The sequence below is a fragment of the Anser brachyrhynchus genome (genome assembly GCF_964034855.1).
Source record: "Anser brachyrhynchus genome assembly, chromosome: 13".
Lineage (NCBI taxonomy): Eukaryota > Metazoa > Chordata > Aves > Anseriformes > Anatidae > Anser > Anser brachyrhynchus.
In genome coordinates this window covers 12,944,663-12,961,962 of record NC_137708.1, presented here as the reverse complement: position 1 = coordinate 12,961,962, position 17,300 = coordinate 12,944,663, and the positions used below count along the sequence as shown (strand labels likewise).

Below are 17,300 nucleotides of genomic sequence, written 5' to 3'. Positions count from 1 at the left end.
AAATAGACACAGATAGCTGCTGAGGTCACAAACAGGAAAGAAATTCTACAAGTATTCAATCCCCAGAAATAAAAAATAAAATCAATCAAGTTGGTGGCTTGATTTGAACACATACATAAAATGTCATTAAAACATGATGTAAAGTTTTACAGAAGAGACTACTGACTAGACCTTTGTTTAACACTCGTAATAATTTATGGTGTGGATCTGCTATGTAAGAGTTGAAAAACAGCCTCTTCATGATAAAAGAGCTTGTAATAGCTGGGAAGTTAACTGCAGGAGGTTTGGGTTTATTCCTTTACCTCAGCTCTCTAGTTCCATGTTATTTTTTCAGTACTACAAGCACAACCTTGCCAACCCACTGTACCAACTGCATTTAAGGGCAGCTTTGCTGAAACCAGCGAGCAACTTACAATTGTTTCCAAGTTTTTGCAAGGCCAGGCTCCAGTACAGAGTTTGTGAAAACAAACTTCCCACATTCATTTCCCAAAATCTTCCCTTGCAAATGCAGACTGAACATCACATGCTCTTTGCCAAATAATTGTATCATTAGAAGGTAATCAAAATGGAGCTTAAAACCTTACTAATGTGTACATTGCCATCCTTCCTCTCCCTCTCTTCTGCTTTTTTTTATCTGTACAGTTGTCCATTATCAGGAGCAACATACCTCCCGATATCTGTGATCAAACCTATTAGAACAATTTAAATATTTTGATTACAAACCATCAATACAAAATATTCAGAAACAACAACAGGGTGAAACACCTGTCTTCCTGAGTCACGGTCCTGACTTCCTGACTATTATTTTATGAGTGGTCCGGAAGATTACACTAACTTGACATATTACTGGATTTACTGTCTTCTTTTTCAATTCTTAAGGAAGAATTTGTAACATTGCAAAACCCAGAGTTGGGGCACAGTTTCAGTTCTCAGTGTTAATAGATGTTTGATGGTTTTATAAAATCTATTTTATTAACTGCAACCAAGAGAAAAGTTCAGGCTTTTTTCCTCCATTTTTCTTTTCTTTCTTTTCAAAAGAAAGGTAGTAAATTTGAATTAGAATGGTTCAGAATTGGACTCCGCAGAGTTGTTCACATGCACGGTATTAGGTGTGTGCAAAGTGCCTGCTGATCCTGGTCATTAGAGAGCTGCAGCACATTTCTGGAAGTCTGCCTTTTGGCCATAACAGGGTCAAGTCCAGCACCTGCTGAAATCAGTTGGGAGCACCTCCAGGGATGGCCCTGGCTACTGGCTCAAACCCAAGCTGGAGGAACACGTAGGTACTTTATGGTATGTATTGATTATATACATTTAATGAGCATCCAGGAGCCCACTCCTTCAAGCCCTCCACACAAAGAAATTCCATTTTACCTCCAACCTAAAGGCACCAGGGAAAGACAGGGTGGGGTCTGTCTGTTTAGATGCCTATTCCACATTCTTCCAGGGCTCAATGTATAAGTTACTTCCTACAGCTCTTACAGAGAGAGCAAGCTTTAATATCTGTATTCTTTTTGGCTGTTCAGTCAATTGTACAATCACATAAAACCGCTAATAGAGCTCAGGCAAATGGATGCACACTATATAGTCAAAAGTAACAGCAGTTTCCATCACCAAGTACAGGGAGAACTAGGGTTCAATCGTTAGTGAAACACTGAGCATTTTGGGAACAGTCGAGAACCCTGCTCAGTAAAACTTGAAATCAGCGTTGCTTCAATAGGGTTGCTTGTGTGCTTAACACTGCATACCTGCGTATGGACCCTGCTACATTATCGCCAAGTCTTAGATCCAATTTTGTCCCATCTCACACGACGGGAATTTTGTTCTTTACTTGCATAAAAAGAGAACTTGGGCCTCATAACCCAGACAGCACGAGAACGCTCCTTCCAAGAAGCTGGAGCATACTGCCCCAGACTTAAGAAGTACAAAAAGACCAGAGGCGTCCACCATTTTTTTTTTTTCAGAGAGCATTTAGTATATTTATTTGACTTAACACGTTACAGAACGTCACATTTCCCCTTTAAATATTTAGTTAAATTTCAGGTTGCAATACAGGCTTCTCAGATGCACAAAAGGAATAATTCTGCTCGGCTGAAGGACCTGTACCATAACATTATCTTTACTCAAAAACAAAATCCCAAACAATATAATTGGCATTCATGTATAAAGTGCTTGAACGCTCTGAAGTCCTGCCTGGCTTTGGAATAGCTGAACAGTATCTGAAGTATCTGCTCTCCATCCCAATTTGTATATTTCAGAAGTCATTAAATTCTTGAATGAATCATTAGAAAAACAATTCAAATGCTGTTAAACTGATTGTAATTTTGCCTCATAGGATAGATGTGAGCTTAATGTTTGCAAACGGCCAAATTCTTTTAAGATTTACACTCCATGGAGTTCAATATCAGCCAGGGAAGAATTACTAAATCAGGATGTACTTAAAGTACAGGTTTTGGCCCAAGAATATTTTTGGTCTTTCTCAGCTGCTTGTTTTGACAGCATCTAATCCCCCTCACCCACCCACCAGCAGCCACACAATCCATCCATTTACACTTTCAAAGCAAATTGAAAATGAAACGTTTTCAAATAATTACTCGGGGATGTCTGTAATACAAATCTAAAAAGTAACGCCAATTCAACTGTAATATTTCTTAAGGAGAAGAAAGGGAGGGGAAAAAAACCCTTGCAGAAATCCATTCAAAATGCGACTTCCTCCTGTGCTAACGCTCTCACCACCACCCCCAAGAAGGAAAAAAAAAAAAATGAGAAAAAAAACCCTCAATCTAAGTCCCAAAGAGCCTATCTACTCTATTTCACACATCCCCATCAGAAACACAACACTGTTTCCACGTTCAGAAGACTTTTCATTTAGCAAGCTATTACAGACCCTGGTGACAGAGCGGTAACTGAGGTCTTCTGCAGAGGCACAAGGCAAGGAGGGAAGGTGGCCGAGGGGCAGAATACCCAAGGCTGGAGCTCGAACAGTTCACCTTTGTCTGGAGAGCAGGATCCCCCCTCCGGACTGAGGTCTACACTGGAAGCACACTGCTGGGACATACAGTATGGTTTTGCATTCATACAGGAGGGGAACCTGGCCCACAGATGGCCTGTTCTCAGCTTTGTCAGCCACAAACAGACCTTTGAACTTTCTATTTATATAACAGTTTGGTGAGTTTAAGCCTCTTCCTGTATAACTGGCAGTTTGCTGGTTTTGCTCTAATTAGGCTACTTGTGATACATAATATAAAAAGAGAAGACGAGAGGCTTGTTTCTCTGCAGCATGAACTCTTCGCTATCCCGACCGCACAGCTACAACAATGGTGTTACCTGCCGATTGTGTTGCCCTTTGCTAGGTATTATTTTCCATACCTCAACGTGCATTTTGCTGCTAAGTATTTTCTCGGCTTCCGCTTTTTCAAAGATTGGAGGACTTAGAAAATATTAGTGCCAACACCGATAAATAAAACATAAACCATGAATCTCCCCGCCTCTGTTTGTGTTACCGAAGAGCCATATATTCTGGGTTGGTTGGGTTTTTGTTGGGGTTTGCTGTTTCCCAGCTGCTGATTAATGGCACCACCTTACTCCGTAAGCAGGTTCAAATCTAGCCACACGGTCCCAGGACGCGTCAAGATTTCATTTACTTGGTTACCACAGACAAGCGTGGAAAGTGATTTAAAAGATGAAATTTGATTTTTAACAGCAAGTGGTCCCCTTGGTGCACACAGGCATTCAAGCTTTTCATTATATCCATCTCCCTTCCTTTCTCCCTCATAGAATGGCTCGTATTAAATGCAAGCCCAGGTGAACGTTTCTTATTCACCCAGGAATCTCAGCAGACTTCAGCTTTGGCCCTTTCACCTAGACCAGAGTTTAGATTCATTTAAATTGTTTTGTTTTTACAGCTTTTTGAGTTTGGTAAAACATCCACTGAGATACTTAGTTTTGCACATTTTGTCCAATTGCTACCATGTAAAAATTAAGAAAAAAACCCGCGCATACTCTGAGCTACCCTCTCAACAACATTCTTGACAAAGGGTCACTGAAACACCTTGTTCTTGTACTGTTGTGATCCCTCCTAATATGGGAAACCAAAGGGCTGATTCTGCAGCCTCCACCAGGACAAAGATCCCCCTAAGCATCCTGAATGCTCGGTGACAACTCCAGAAGACACGCTGAGGCAGTGCACTGCAACTTTGGCAGCCTTGGCCAAAACACATCTCGAGAAGTGATGCAGAGAGGTACCTCTGGTGGACAGAAGAAAAACGTGGTGGGGTTTTTCCCATCACCCTAAAATGTGTGGGGAATCACTTCCTGATATGCACAGAAAGCGTTACCTTTAAACCTTTACATTGGATAAAAAACCTCCACTCAACTATATATTTTTATATATATCTATTTCTCAGGCTAACTATGTTTCTGCTGCACTTGTATACAGATAATACATACAAACACCCACACACGCTGTAGGCCTGAGCTTGCCTTCTTTGCGATTGCAGCACAGATTAGCAGAAGTTTTGTGTTTGCAAGCAATGCAGAAGAGGGTCTCTCACTGCCTTATAACCGCTCACGAGACGCGTTTTACAGAGGCCAGCTTACAGACAGAAGCGCCGAGGACAGTTGCAAAATACGAGGCACAAATCCACACATCATGCTAACAATACTTATTTGTAAATATCATGGAGTAACCACACCACACTGGATACACAGACAAAAATAAATACATTTTGATGGGTAAGCATGCATATTTCTGGGTGTGCAGAGATGATGCATGTACACATACGTCACGTTTATTTACACACATTTATGGATAGATGAGCTAAATTCATCTTTCCTTAAGCAATGTAATTACTTGCCTGAGATACATAAATCTTTATATGTACAATAAAATACATGTAATGCTTGCGTATACATGTAGATTACATACCCCTATATTATATACATGTGCACAAGCATATACTAATTGGATTATTAAAGGCTAAATCCAACTTGATCTCTGCAACAGTAATCCAACTGTGTCACAGACAGAGTTTGTGTAGATATCAAAACACTTTGAAACAGCCATGAAGTAAAACATGTTCTTGCCTCACAAACCCCAAAAACACACACACAAAAAAAAATAAAACCAAAAAAAAAAAATCACTGTGAGAAATGAAGTGAATGGAAATTATGGAATGAGTGGCAATACGTTAATATTTTATGCAAAAACAGAGGCACAAGAGTTCTATTCTTTCTGATGCACATCTCTAAATCCACATAAAACCATAGTCAAATGAAAGCAAGTTATTAAGCAAACATTAAAACTCAATACCTATAATGTGCTTAGTATTTGAACTACACCCACATATTGGGTTGTAACAGCTTCTATTAAATTAATGATGTTACCCACACTATAAATTAGGCAAATTGTATGCAAATATTATTTGAGTAGTTATATGGTGGTTATCAGTTGTGTGCAAAATAAATTAGTGTAGCAGAGTCAAGATAGTGTGGTAGAGGCATAATATTTAATTGAGAACTAATTTTATTGTGATTATTACTTTTAAATAACAACAGCCCGGTTATTAAAAGATGTAATATGATGGTATATGCAGAGCTGATAAAACACGCGCAGGATCCAAAACGCCTGCTTCCAGATTAATATTGATACAGCGTAATTTATGGTTCCAAGGATTTACTCCGAACTGCTGTAAAATAGGACGTGACAGGTATTTGGTTCTGATTATCTTGGATTTGCAACCATAGCTGCTACACTGTGGTTGGCAAAATGATAGTTATTAACTAAATATATGATCTTTTTCCTAGACATACCTTTATATTACCAACAAAGTAAAGGCTCTGCAAAACACGAGGTCCAAATGCACATGCACACTCACGCAAAATCCGTGTGACATTTGGCGATTAGGATCACAAAGCAGTATTTTACTTTCTCTCTTTCTTGGCAAACTGTGCTCCAGCCCAAAACCATTTAACAAAGCAGTAACCAACCTCTGAATTTAACCGTGCATAGTTGCAAAATTGTAACTGCGTTTCCTAAATTGAAAAGAACCAATAAAAACAGTCGTAAAGAATAATCATAATCTCATTAACCAGCCGGGAAAGTGCCTGAATACCTACCCCAGCACCAACTTTCCCAGCTACTTGTCACCCATCGAAATTCCTCAGCAGTGACTTCGGTAACAAGTTTACAATACACTCAAACAGATGCACCGGCCCTTCCAAGGTGTGCGCTTAGTTGCAGAGCAACGTAAGCCTAAAGCCCCCACTCAAAACAAAATAAAAAATGAAAAAAAGAGAAAGAAAGTAAGGAAGGAAAGACGGAAGGAAGAAAAAGGATGGGAAAAGGTAAAGAAGAAAGAGGCAGAGAAAGGAAGAGACCTGTTATAATATCACGGGGACCGAGCTTCCCACTTCCCAAACTAACTTCAATAACGCTCTCCCCGAACGGGAAGCCCGCAAAACCAGCGACAGCCCCCCCCCGGGCGAGCAGGGCTGCAGCCGAAGTGTGCCACACGGCAAAACTCGGGCCGCCTTCCCCCCGCCGAGGGACTGCGGCCGCTGACAGCCGTAAATACACCGGGAGCGAAGCGGCGAGCCCGGGGAAAACATCGCCTCCCCACGCCGCTGCCCTCGGCGGCCGGGGGGGCGCCGCTGCCGCCGCTCTCCCCGCCGGCAGCCCGGCGCATCCCGGCTCCCCCCCGCTCCCCCGGTGTGAAGTTGGCCCCCCGGGGCGGTGCGGGGGCTCCCCGCCAGCCGCAGCGGGGCTGCCGGAGCCGGCGGGCGCAGCGCGGAGCCGCTCGGCGGCGGGCACCGGGCGCTTCGCCCCGCAACAAAGGCTCCCAGGCACCGGCGGAGAGAGCGGGGAGGAGAGGAAAGGAGGCAGCTGGTCGGGGGAAGAGGGGTGGAGGGGAGGGAGAGAGGAAAGGGGGGGAATAAAACAACCCCCGAAAAATTAAAAAGCGACCCCCCCCCCCCAAAAAAAAAAAAAAAAAAAAAAAAACACCAAAAACCTACCACTGCTGCTCTAAGTCCCAGTCCCTGAAAAAGTCGAATAGGTCCATAACGATGTGGCGGGGGGCGACTCAGAGAAGTGGTGCCCCCTGCCTCGGCGAGGCGGCACGCTCAGGGCTGCCCGGCCGGCATCGGGCAGCGGCGGCCGCCGCCGCGGGGCCGCTCGGAGCCGCCCGGGGCTCGGGGAGCGCCGCCGCCGCCGCCCGCTCCGGGGCCGGGCTGCCGGGCTGCGAGGGGCAGGCACGGCGGCGGCGGCGGCCCCGGCGCACACGCACACACACACACACCGCACACACACACACACACACACACCCGCTCGCACTCTCTCGCACACCGCCAGGGGAGGAGGAGGAGCCGGGGCGGCCCCGAAGCCGCGGCATGGAGCCGCCGCGCCAGCACCGCCGGGATCCGGCGGAGCCCCCCTCCCCTCCCCGCCCGGGGATGCCCCGGGGAAGTTTGGTGGGAAAGGGGAAGGGATGGAGGGGGAGAAAGGAGGCTTCGCGCATCGCCCTAAGCCCCGAGTGGCACGGGTGGGATGGGGGGAAAGAGGGGAAAAGGGGAAAGAGGCGCCCGTGGGATCGCCGGTAAAACCGGCCCCCCGCCAGGGAAGCGCCGGGGGGCACCGGCACGGGAGGAGACGCTGCCTGGAGGGGCTCGGGGCAGCCGCAGCGGGAGAGGTGCGATGGCAGGGGAAGGCAAGGCCCAGGCGGGCCCCGGGCTGACCAAGCGGGGGGCTCCGAGAGCTGCCATCATCACCCCCATGACCCAGGTGGGCCGCCAGCCCGGCCCGCTGCCCCCACATCCCAAATTTTCTCTGTTTTGGAAATACAAGGTTCCAAACGCATATACGTGCACGCAGCAACCAAGCGCATCCATTGGCGTTGCGAAGACGAGCCCAAAGCTGTGTTCGTTTTGGCTGGTTTTGCACAGGACCAGCCACACCCAGAACTCGCCCGAGTGATGCAGGGCCTCAGGGACCTGGTGCGGGGTGAAGTCAGAGATGCTCCTTGCTCTGGTGGCACCCCATCTCCGCAGCCAAGGTCCTGCAGCCAGTCGCAGCAGCCCGCTCTGCTGCCACCACGGAGATCAGGCTCCAGTGAGCATCTCTGTGGGCTTGATGAGAGTTACAGGACAAACCCAAGGTGGCCAAGCAGGTCGGTGGCAGAGCAGCTAACGTAACCCACAATTTTTGCCTTCCTAAGGAATACACAGCTGTTGTGCAAACGCCGCTGGGTTAAAAAAAAAACTGCGGAGGAAAAGCTCTGGAACCATTATCAGGGGAAGTCAAATGCGACAAAGGCTTCCTGATCTGAACCTGGGTTTCACTGCAAGCTTCGCATTTGCATCATGCATCTCACAGCCCCCCAAGGGAGGGAGCTCAGGCAGGGCTGCACCACTGACAGCCTGCTCGCACCCAGTGAAACCCCGAGCCCCGCTCCTCTCCCTGCTGCGGGCAGGCAGGTGCACACAGCGTTTCCTCTCTGACACTTGTCGGTTTTCTCCACAAGCAGGCTTGAACGTGCTGCTCTGGGCCTTCAGCTATTAAATACCATGAGCCAGGCCCCTCTCTCTCTCCTCTTTCTTATTTTGTTATTCTTGTTGGTTTTGAAAGCCCTGTTCAATAATCAGACTTTGTGGCCAGTGCTGCCACAATTCAAAAATTTTCTTCAGAAGCAGACAGGTTTTTTTAGAAAACATTATTATTGATAAAAGTAAAAGCCCAGTCTGCCGCCTGATCACTCACATTCAATAACAACTATTTTCAGTATCTCGAGCTTGAGCCATTAAACAGAACTAAATGAGTTACTACGGGCGTTAGGCATGGGGGGTGCAGGAGCCGGGGACGCTCAGCACCCTGCCTCTCCGAGAGGCCTCGGGCAGCTCCCAGCACCTCATGCACCTGCACTGGCAGTGCCTGCACATGGACTGCTGTCCCTGGGCCTCTCAGGTCTTAGTGCCCTCACTTCATTGAAGTAAACCCTTCCAATTCTTCAGAAACTAGCAAAATCTGCACAAAATGGTCCCCGAAAAGGCTTTCAGAGCTCACCCTAGCAAAGATAAGGGTGGGAGATCCAGTGTGAGCAAGCAGACCTGCAGTTCCCATGAAGGGCAATATCAGAGATAATCCCTCTCCCCAGAGGATCCATTTTGGGCACCTGGAGCTCCCCGAACACCCCACACCCTCAGCTGAAGAAGGAAGTTTGTGCACAAACCAGCTTTTCACAGACAGAATTCAAACCAGCCAAGGCTGTGCGCGCGTGCCACCACCACAGAGGCCGACGAGGCCGTCACAGGGCCCCCGGCCGAGCTGCCAGCAGCCACGCTTGTCCCCACATGATATCGGCAGAGCTGGCCGAGCTCAGCACTTGTCACAGGAGTGTGTCAGGGCCATGAACTCCTCTATAGTGCAGGCTGGGGGTGAGCACAAGCATGAGGCAGTGCCAGCGCTGTCTTTAAATAGCGAAGGGTTCGTTTTACCCAAACTACCAGGAATAGAAAGTTCAACTGCCCCTTGCGTGACCACTTTTGCCGTTACAATGGAAAATACAGCTGCGGTTCCCAGCACCTGCAGCAACAGCTCAGGACACGGTTAAAGGCCAGCAAGGCCTCTCGGCCCCGTTCACCTCCGCCAGGCCCAGCAGCCTGCTACAAAGAGGAGCGCGGGCTCAGCACGGGCCAGGCTCCGTTTTTGCCAACAAGGCTGTGGTGCTCCGTCTTGTCACCCACCCCTGCCCACGCTGCTCGATGAGGTTAGAGCTGGTTTTCCAGCCTGCTGTGGCGCTGCAGGGGGTGCGTGCAGCTGTGAGAGCTGCCCCCGTCTTGGGTTTTAGGAGGAGGGGGCCTGCTGGAGCACCCCTCTGACAGGCCACAGGTGCCTGGTGCCCCTCAGCAGCTGCTGCCGCTTTGGCCATGGGGGAAAGCACGAGAGCACCCCGCAACCAAGAGAGCTGCGGAGCTGCACCAAAATGGCCAGGCTCCCCCTCCGCTCCCTCAGGTTTGTCAGAGGATGGCGGGTACCAAGTCTGAAGCAGGGAAAGGGGCATCCCAGCCTTATCCTCTCTCTTTCAGGCCTACCCACGCTAACTTCCTTACCCAAAGGCTTTGTAGCACGTGCTCTGCACACGTTTGGGAAAGGGAAAGACGAAGGCAAGGAGGGAGATGTGGAGAAATAGTAATGTACCTGCTCAGCGCTGTGCTCCCAAGACAGGGCTTGATGCTGGGGCTGCCACCACCACAAGAAGCCCTGTTGTCCCCACTTCTGCAGAAGAAGTAGCAGAACTGTGGCCATGGTAGGTTGGGCAAGAGAGACTGACCAGCTGTCGGTGGTCAGAGGCAAGAGGTAGCTGAACTGCATCCCTTGTGATACAGCACATAAACCCCTTCTGCTCAAAATACTCCATTGGATCCAAAGAAAAACCTATTTTTCACAAAACAACAAAAATGAAATCACAGTTTTCTATCCAGAAAATGTTAATGGTAAATTTGTGGCCAGCTATGCTGTTGAATACAGATTGGGGATATTTGGATTTCTGAGGAAAGGAAGGTCAAGTCATTTTCACAGTGTGAAAAATGAAGCTAACAGAGTTCATATTTCTCTGTGAAGCAATGATTGATTTTTCTTTCTGTCTCATTCGTACTGCACTAAACATGTATATAGAACAAACTTATCACACCTTAGATAAAGCATACAGATTACATTAATACATTGAAAATTAAGTTAACATCAGCATCTACTTGAAGGTAGCGCAAGAACATTTAGCCCTGCTGCATGCGAACAGGCTCCTGGCATGAGTGCATAAATTTTTCGTATCCTAAAGCTGCTATATCAGAAAAACAGTCACCATTGAGATATGCATATATAAAGTAAGAGCCCATGATGTACAGCTGCTATGGCTGAATTTCACATTTGGAAGTATATAAGAACTTTAGATACTTAAAGTATGTTGTCGCTCAGTTTCAAGTGCACATGTGTAGGTAATCTTTAGTTGTCTGCCACTTTAATTGTAATTATCATCTCCGTGCTGCCTGAGTGATTTATTTAACTGCGCAGAGCTATTCTCTTATTATCATTGCTACTCCTATTTTATGAAACAAGAATAATTTAATACAATAATCATTTCTGAAAATATATTGATAAAGCCTGCTCACTGTGAGGAGGAGGCGCATTTTCATGTCCTACTGAATAAACCTTCCTTCAGTAAGTTGTCCTAGACTCCATCAGGAGACACGGTGTTGGTATTTTTATGATATTAGAGTTCACAAAGGCAAGCTTTTACATACCATATGTTAAGAAGTGTCCTTGGCTAGCCGCAAAGATGCACTGAGTTTCATCACGCTTTGCTCATATAAGGTGTGCGGTGGATGCTGTAAGGTCCACCATTATATCCCCACCATTTGGGTGGTGATAAAGTCCTTCCTAATACATGTTGTAAGTTAATGCTTTCAAGAGATGCAGGCAGATAACCCAGCAATCATGTCAGAAGTATTGCAGTGCTTAGATTGTGACATTGTGTGACCCTACCTGATTGAGGCACAGCTTCACCATGATATTTTGCCACTGTCAGAAAAGAATAAAGGGGGAAAAAAAGGCAATGAGATTCCTATTTCTTACTGTCATTCTGCACGTCAGACAAGCAACACTTATAACACTGTTAGAAGAGTCTAAACTTTAAAAACTAGGTAAGGCATAGTGTATTCAAAACCTAGGAGAAAGTCACTTTTCAGAGACAAGTAACCAAAAAGTTCTCATGAACCATGTTTGCAAATAAATTGCAAAAAGCAAGAGAGAGGGTCACATAACTAAGAATTTGAAGAGCACCAATTGTCAAAAGTACAAAGGCTCTATGGGGGAAAACAGAACAATTTGATTCTCAAATAGACATTTCATTAGTAAAGATCATCACAAATGAATCCTTTCTTCCCTTCTACTCCACCTTTTTCTCCTTCACTTTTTTTTTTTTTTTTAGTGTATGTAGTTTATCACCAATACTTTGGCAGTTTTTAAAGCAGCTGCCTATCTTCTAAGATTTAAGGATCAAAATTTTATTCCGTGCCTAACAACTGAGCGCAGATGATGGGCCGTAGCGAGCAGCCAAGCAGCATGCCATCTGTTGCAATCCCTTCCTTTAACCAAACCAATCGCTTACAGCCTTATCGTGGCTCTTGCCATCTCCTAGCCTGGCACACTGAAGCAGTCCCTGCAGTAGCTTTTTAACCGATTGCGTGACCATATGTTCCTTACGAGTGGAACCACAGCTAACACACAGCATAAAACAAAACTATCATACCAACTTCAAAACACAAACACAGCCAGAGAATTGAAATGCAAAAGCATGGTAAAAAGGCTTTTCACATCAAGTTCCCTTCTTTCTGCCATGTTGCTTTCAAAAGACAGAAGCACTTTACAGCAGTGATGTCTATATATAAGCTGCTGGAATACTGTCTTGTCTTCAGTGATTTTTATGATGATATTCGCTCACGCACTTCACAGAAATGTAAGACTAGGCAAAGCTTCCTTTTTATGAAGGAAACAAAAAGAATAATATATGGCAGATAGCATTAGCATGGAGGGGGAATATTAGACAAGAAAAGTTGATCTCTTGTTCCCTTTCTTTTTCCTCCCTTTCTTCTGTTACTCTGATAAGATTGCTCTGTTATATTCATACCCTACGATCTCAGTCGTCTGGTCACCTTATGTTAGAAAAATAGGCTTTCCTGTCTTCTGCTGCTATCATGGTATCTCTCCCAGAGACATTGTTTAGAGCAGAGCCTGTAGCCGTTCAGGATCAGTTATAAGAAAGCAATATAATCCAAGCAACAGTTTGAGTGTTAGGCTAGATGTCCAGTACCAAACAAAGGAATTTGGTGATAAATACGAAGTATCAAAAACGGCAGATAAAACACATATATGAACTATTCCATGCATACAATGAAGAGGCCAGACAAAACTGAAATTCATTTAAGGAGAGACTTCCCCCCAAGAGGAAGCTGATAAATACTGACAACGTGTTCATTTTGTAGTAAAAAGCATTAATAGATTATGTCAACTAAATTGCAGAATCACTGGTGTTTTCTATGCATACCCAGCTGAAGGCATCTGGAGTTTTTGCTCACAAATTTGATCAATTTGACAGGATTTCAGCAGTGTTTTTACTTGTACCTGGGGGAGGCAGCCTGAACTGACTTACGAGACTTCTTCCTGGCTGCCTTGTGAGCAAACCAGAAGTGTCTGCTGTCGGCAGGCAGACACAGCCAGTCCTCCAGACACTCAGGCCATTAATGGACAGCTCCTATAAACTTCTGACATACTTACTTGCTATGGCGTAACCAATGCTGTCATATAGAATTTTTCAACAGTTTTCAACAAACACAGAGCAGTGCATGGAAGTCAGTGGGTTTAGATGTCCCATCCCCTCCCCAAGATTTCAGAAGGAAATAAAAGCCAATTTTGACTCAAAAACTAGATATGCAGGCCCAGCTACATGATGACAACAGGGAAGCCTCAGCACTCCACCCGAGTCCTAGCAGACCCGGTGAAACCGATGCTCCGTTAGTATCCGAGATGGTCCATCAAAGGCCTTTGAGAGGCCTTGGAAAGGTTCTGCCGAACACAGCGCAAGACCATTGCAGCAATTTCTTTTCATTCAAGAGATGAATGCCTGGCATATTTATTTCATAAAGTGAGAACCAGTATCCCAAACAAATAGCTAGAACGAGCATTATTCAGCCTTTTTCCTGGCAACCAGCTTAAACGACCGTGTCTTGCTTTTCTGGGAAACCTGCCAGGTGAGCTTTGAAAGGATTGTAGTGCTGACGGCAAAGTCTAGAGGGTTCGCTCCGTGCGCTAACTGGAGGTCTGCTAAAAGAATCAGGAGGCAGAGGCCTTCATCCTACACAAGAGAAGAGGGTAGGAGCAAAACGGCATTGCCGAGGGGAAACCGAGAGGGCTATTAAACTCACTGGGGCATGGACTGTCTTTTACCATGTGTTTGCACAGCTCTAGCACTGAGGCACCCCAGAGAAAAATGTTTGAAAGTGGTTAAATGGCTTATGCTCCTAAAAATCTATTTCCAGAAGCGAGCAGAAGAACTTCCATTTGCTTCCATCCTTGGGCCAGAGTGGGCATTCTGCTCTCACTTTTTTTTTGTTTATAAACCCTTTTGCCTGAAGAAAAACTGCTGCCTTATCACTTATCTGGTTCACTTATGGGATTCTGTTTGCAGTGACTGTGCCCCGTGAAGTCATCTCCACAGCTAGGAAAGGCAGGTGGCACCAAATGATGCTATACCACTTTGTGGTATCACTACATCTACTGAAAGTGAAGTTTAGAGGGGAAAAAAAAGTGAATAACTAAACAGGATTCTTAAATCAGAATTAATCCAAGCTACATAATGAAGAGCTGCCAAGTGAAAAATTTGCTACCGTGCCTTACATATTGAACTGATTTAAATGACCTAATTTATGAAAATACATTTTTAGAATGCCTTTCTACCATTGTAGAAAACTAGTCCTATAAGAATCAGCAATCATCAGCCTCGTGATGGTATTAACGTAAATTTCCCTATTATAGAGTATAGATTATTAGCTGTTTCATCCCTAAGGAAAACACTGATATTGGCAGAGGGAGAATTTCACTTTCTGAGTGAAAAAGCTGCACTTGGCAAGGCATTTACCAGCAGAATAGTATTTATGTAAATATAATGAGAAGATTATAGCTGATCTCCTTGACACTATTCTTCTATAAAATGGCAGAAACATTAGAAATGTATATGGACTATGCTAAAATAACCAAATATTGAAAGGAAATGATACAACCAGCTACACTGAGGGGACACCTGGCAAACCTTCTGTCCCCTCTGTTAGAAATAGATACCTCTTTGTTGATTATAAGTGACTACAAATCAGTTTGTCACAGGTATCAGTGCAAAACTCCATAGGGAGCTGCTTGACAGAAGAGTTTGACCTAAGTGATCATGGACTCATCCATTTCTTGTTCACATTCCTAATTTTAAAGGCCCAGAAATTACAACTGAGGCCAGTGACACGTCTTTAATGGAACAGAAAAATGGTATACTCAGGAATGCCTTTTTTTTAAAAAAATAAAAAATAAAAAAAAATAAAAGATAGAATTACAGTATTGTGCCATTCAACCCAGCTACAAGAGCAAGTCACCATGTCAATGGTCAAGCTTGTAAATTATTTTTAGGCCCCTGCTAGACAACATGAAAAAAGAAGTCAGTCAAAAGCAGAACAGCCAACTACAGCCTAAGGATATTAAAAATATAGAACAATATCTATCACCCCAATTGCAACCTTAAAACTGGATGACAGACCAGATGTAGAAAGAAAAAAGTCAACCACAGATCAATGTAATCAAGTGACTGATTACTTGACTGAGAAAAAATTAGTATCCTATGCATAGAGAGATTTCTTTTTGGATTACAGTGACAAATGCTTGCTGATCTTTCTAAGACCTGCATGCATTTACTGATGGTTCATTCAACAGGCCTTAGAAGAGAGAGATTTTCTTAAGTAGATGCTTGAAATTGCATTGGCATTTTTAGAGGAAAATCAAAACAGCTCCTTTGGTCCTGTTTTGTGCATTTAGGAATGTAATTTCAAGCAACGTTTTAAAATCGGGGCAGAAGCCATTGGGAGGGCTTTAAACAAAAGAAATGCAATACAGCAAGCAGAGGCAAGTAAATAAATAAAAGAAATTAAAGCACACCTAGGTCAGGACAACTGCTGCTGTTTTCGGCATGTTATTTAAAAATCATTATTTTAGACACTCTTCCTGATAAAAGTACTTTACACCTCTCCTGTTTCCTACAATAGCAAAACCATGAAGTAGCCATGACCTACTAAATACTCCTGCCATTATGCGACACGAGCAGATAATTTTAGTGGCCTGCTCCGTCCTTCAATTTCTGCATTCCATTTTTACTGTATACTTTTAATGACAACTGAGTTCAGTTTTGCTCAGTCAAAATACTCAAATGTTGTATTATATTAGAGATAGCTATGTTAATCTGTACTTCAAGTGCAGTCACAGTATTAAATGATAGATACCTATTAGAAGGAACAAGTTTGAGTCACTGAATCCTTTATACAACATTTTTGTAAAAATTTAAACATCATTTTGAGAAGTAGAATACATACCAGTCCAGTGATATCTGTCATTACTCATTTTTCATATACTGAACGTGATTATTCATTACTCAAAAATGACATAGTTAAATGCTAAGTCTTGCTAAAATATTGATCGTAATATGTAGGGGCATATAATTTATCTGAATCAAGTGAAATATGTTTTCCTCAGTGAGATGATGAAAGCTTGTCTCATTACAGCATTATTTCTACTGAAGTTTCCACCATTAGTTAGTTTAATGACTCTGTGAACATTTTAATTGAGAAGATCCCTCGGTAAGCTGCTCATTCAAGACACATGGATGGGTTTAGATTCGGGAATGAGAGAAACGTGCAGTCAGCTGTGCTCAGACTTGGAGTGGAGGCAGAAGGCAGAGAAATGGATACAACAGCAACAACAAAAAACAGATTGGGAGGAGCACAAAGAATAGGAGGTGGGGAGGTGAGACACTGCAAGCTAGGAAGCACGAAAGGCTGTAACTTGCTGGTGAGACTACCGGAGCCAAAAATGTGGTGGCCAAACGTGTACGCTTCAATTGTTCTCATCTCCCACCCCTCCAGAATTCCACTGAGGCCAGTGGAAAACTACACTGACCTTTGAGAATCGAACCTGATAAGAAAAGGTAAATGTTGATATTACGAGCTTTGGTTTAACTCCATGGGTAGCAACTCCACAAAGGAGCACAAGTTAACAGGTGATCTGCCATCATTCCCTACATGCATGTGATGATTCATATACATTCAAAGGAAAAATTCCAGTAAAACACTTCCCAGTATCGGTTACACATAGATGGTCAGCAGATCACCGCTTGTGCAAGTGGAGCTCCACTGTCCTCCCTGGATCTTTATCAGCTCTTCCATCAAGTGGCAGCAGTGTGACCTCAAAACCCCAATACCAGAATACTTTGTGGCTAACATTGTCCTTGCCACTGATATAGTACAGAAAGTATTGCTATAGCAGAATATGCTCCCTCGGCATAGAAATGGGCTCATTCCCACCTATACGCATTTCTTTGGGAATAATCTAGGGAAAAAATGGACTTAAATGACCTTCTTAGTTAATCAGAACAATATACCGGGAACGAAGAGAGAGATTGTTATTTCTGCTTCCCAGCTAGCAGAAGCCAAGAGGCTCTTCAGTCATT

The 17,300-nt window shown here is 44.4% G+C and overlaps 1 protein-coding gene across 6 annotated transcripts in view; it reads right to left on the bottom strand.

Moving 5' to 3' along the window:
• AFF2 (ALF transcription elongation factor 2) overlaps nucleotides 1-17,300 on the bottom strand; it is a 366,650-nt gene that overhangs the window by 333,118 nt on the left and 16,232 nt on the right. Inside the window, exon 1 of one of the 6 annotated variants that reach the window (XM_080553966.1) lies at nucleotides 7,012-7,254. The exons of 3 other annotated variants lie outside the window; for them this stretch is intronic. In XM_080553966.1, coding sequence (XP_080410092.1) covers nucleotides 7,012-7,058 — 47 coding nt within the window. In that variant the 5' untranslated portion in view covers nucleotides 7,059-7,254. Of the gene's footprint in view, nucleotides 1-2,987; nucleotides 6,912-7,011; nucleotides 7,255-17,300 lie in introns of those variants that run through there. 2 more of the 6 variants (XM_080553954.1, XM_080553962.1) reach the window with 2 other exon arrangements.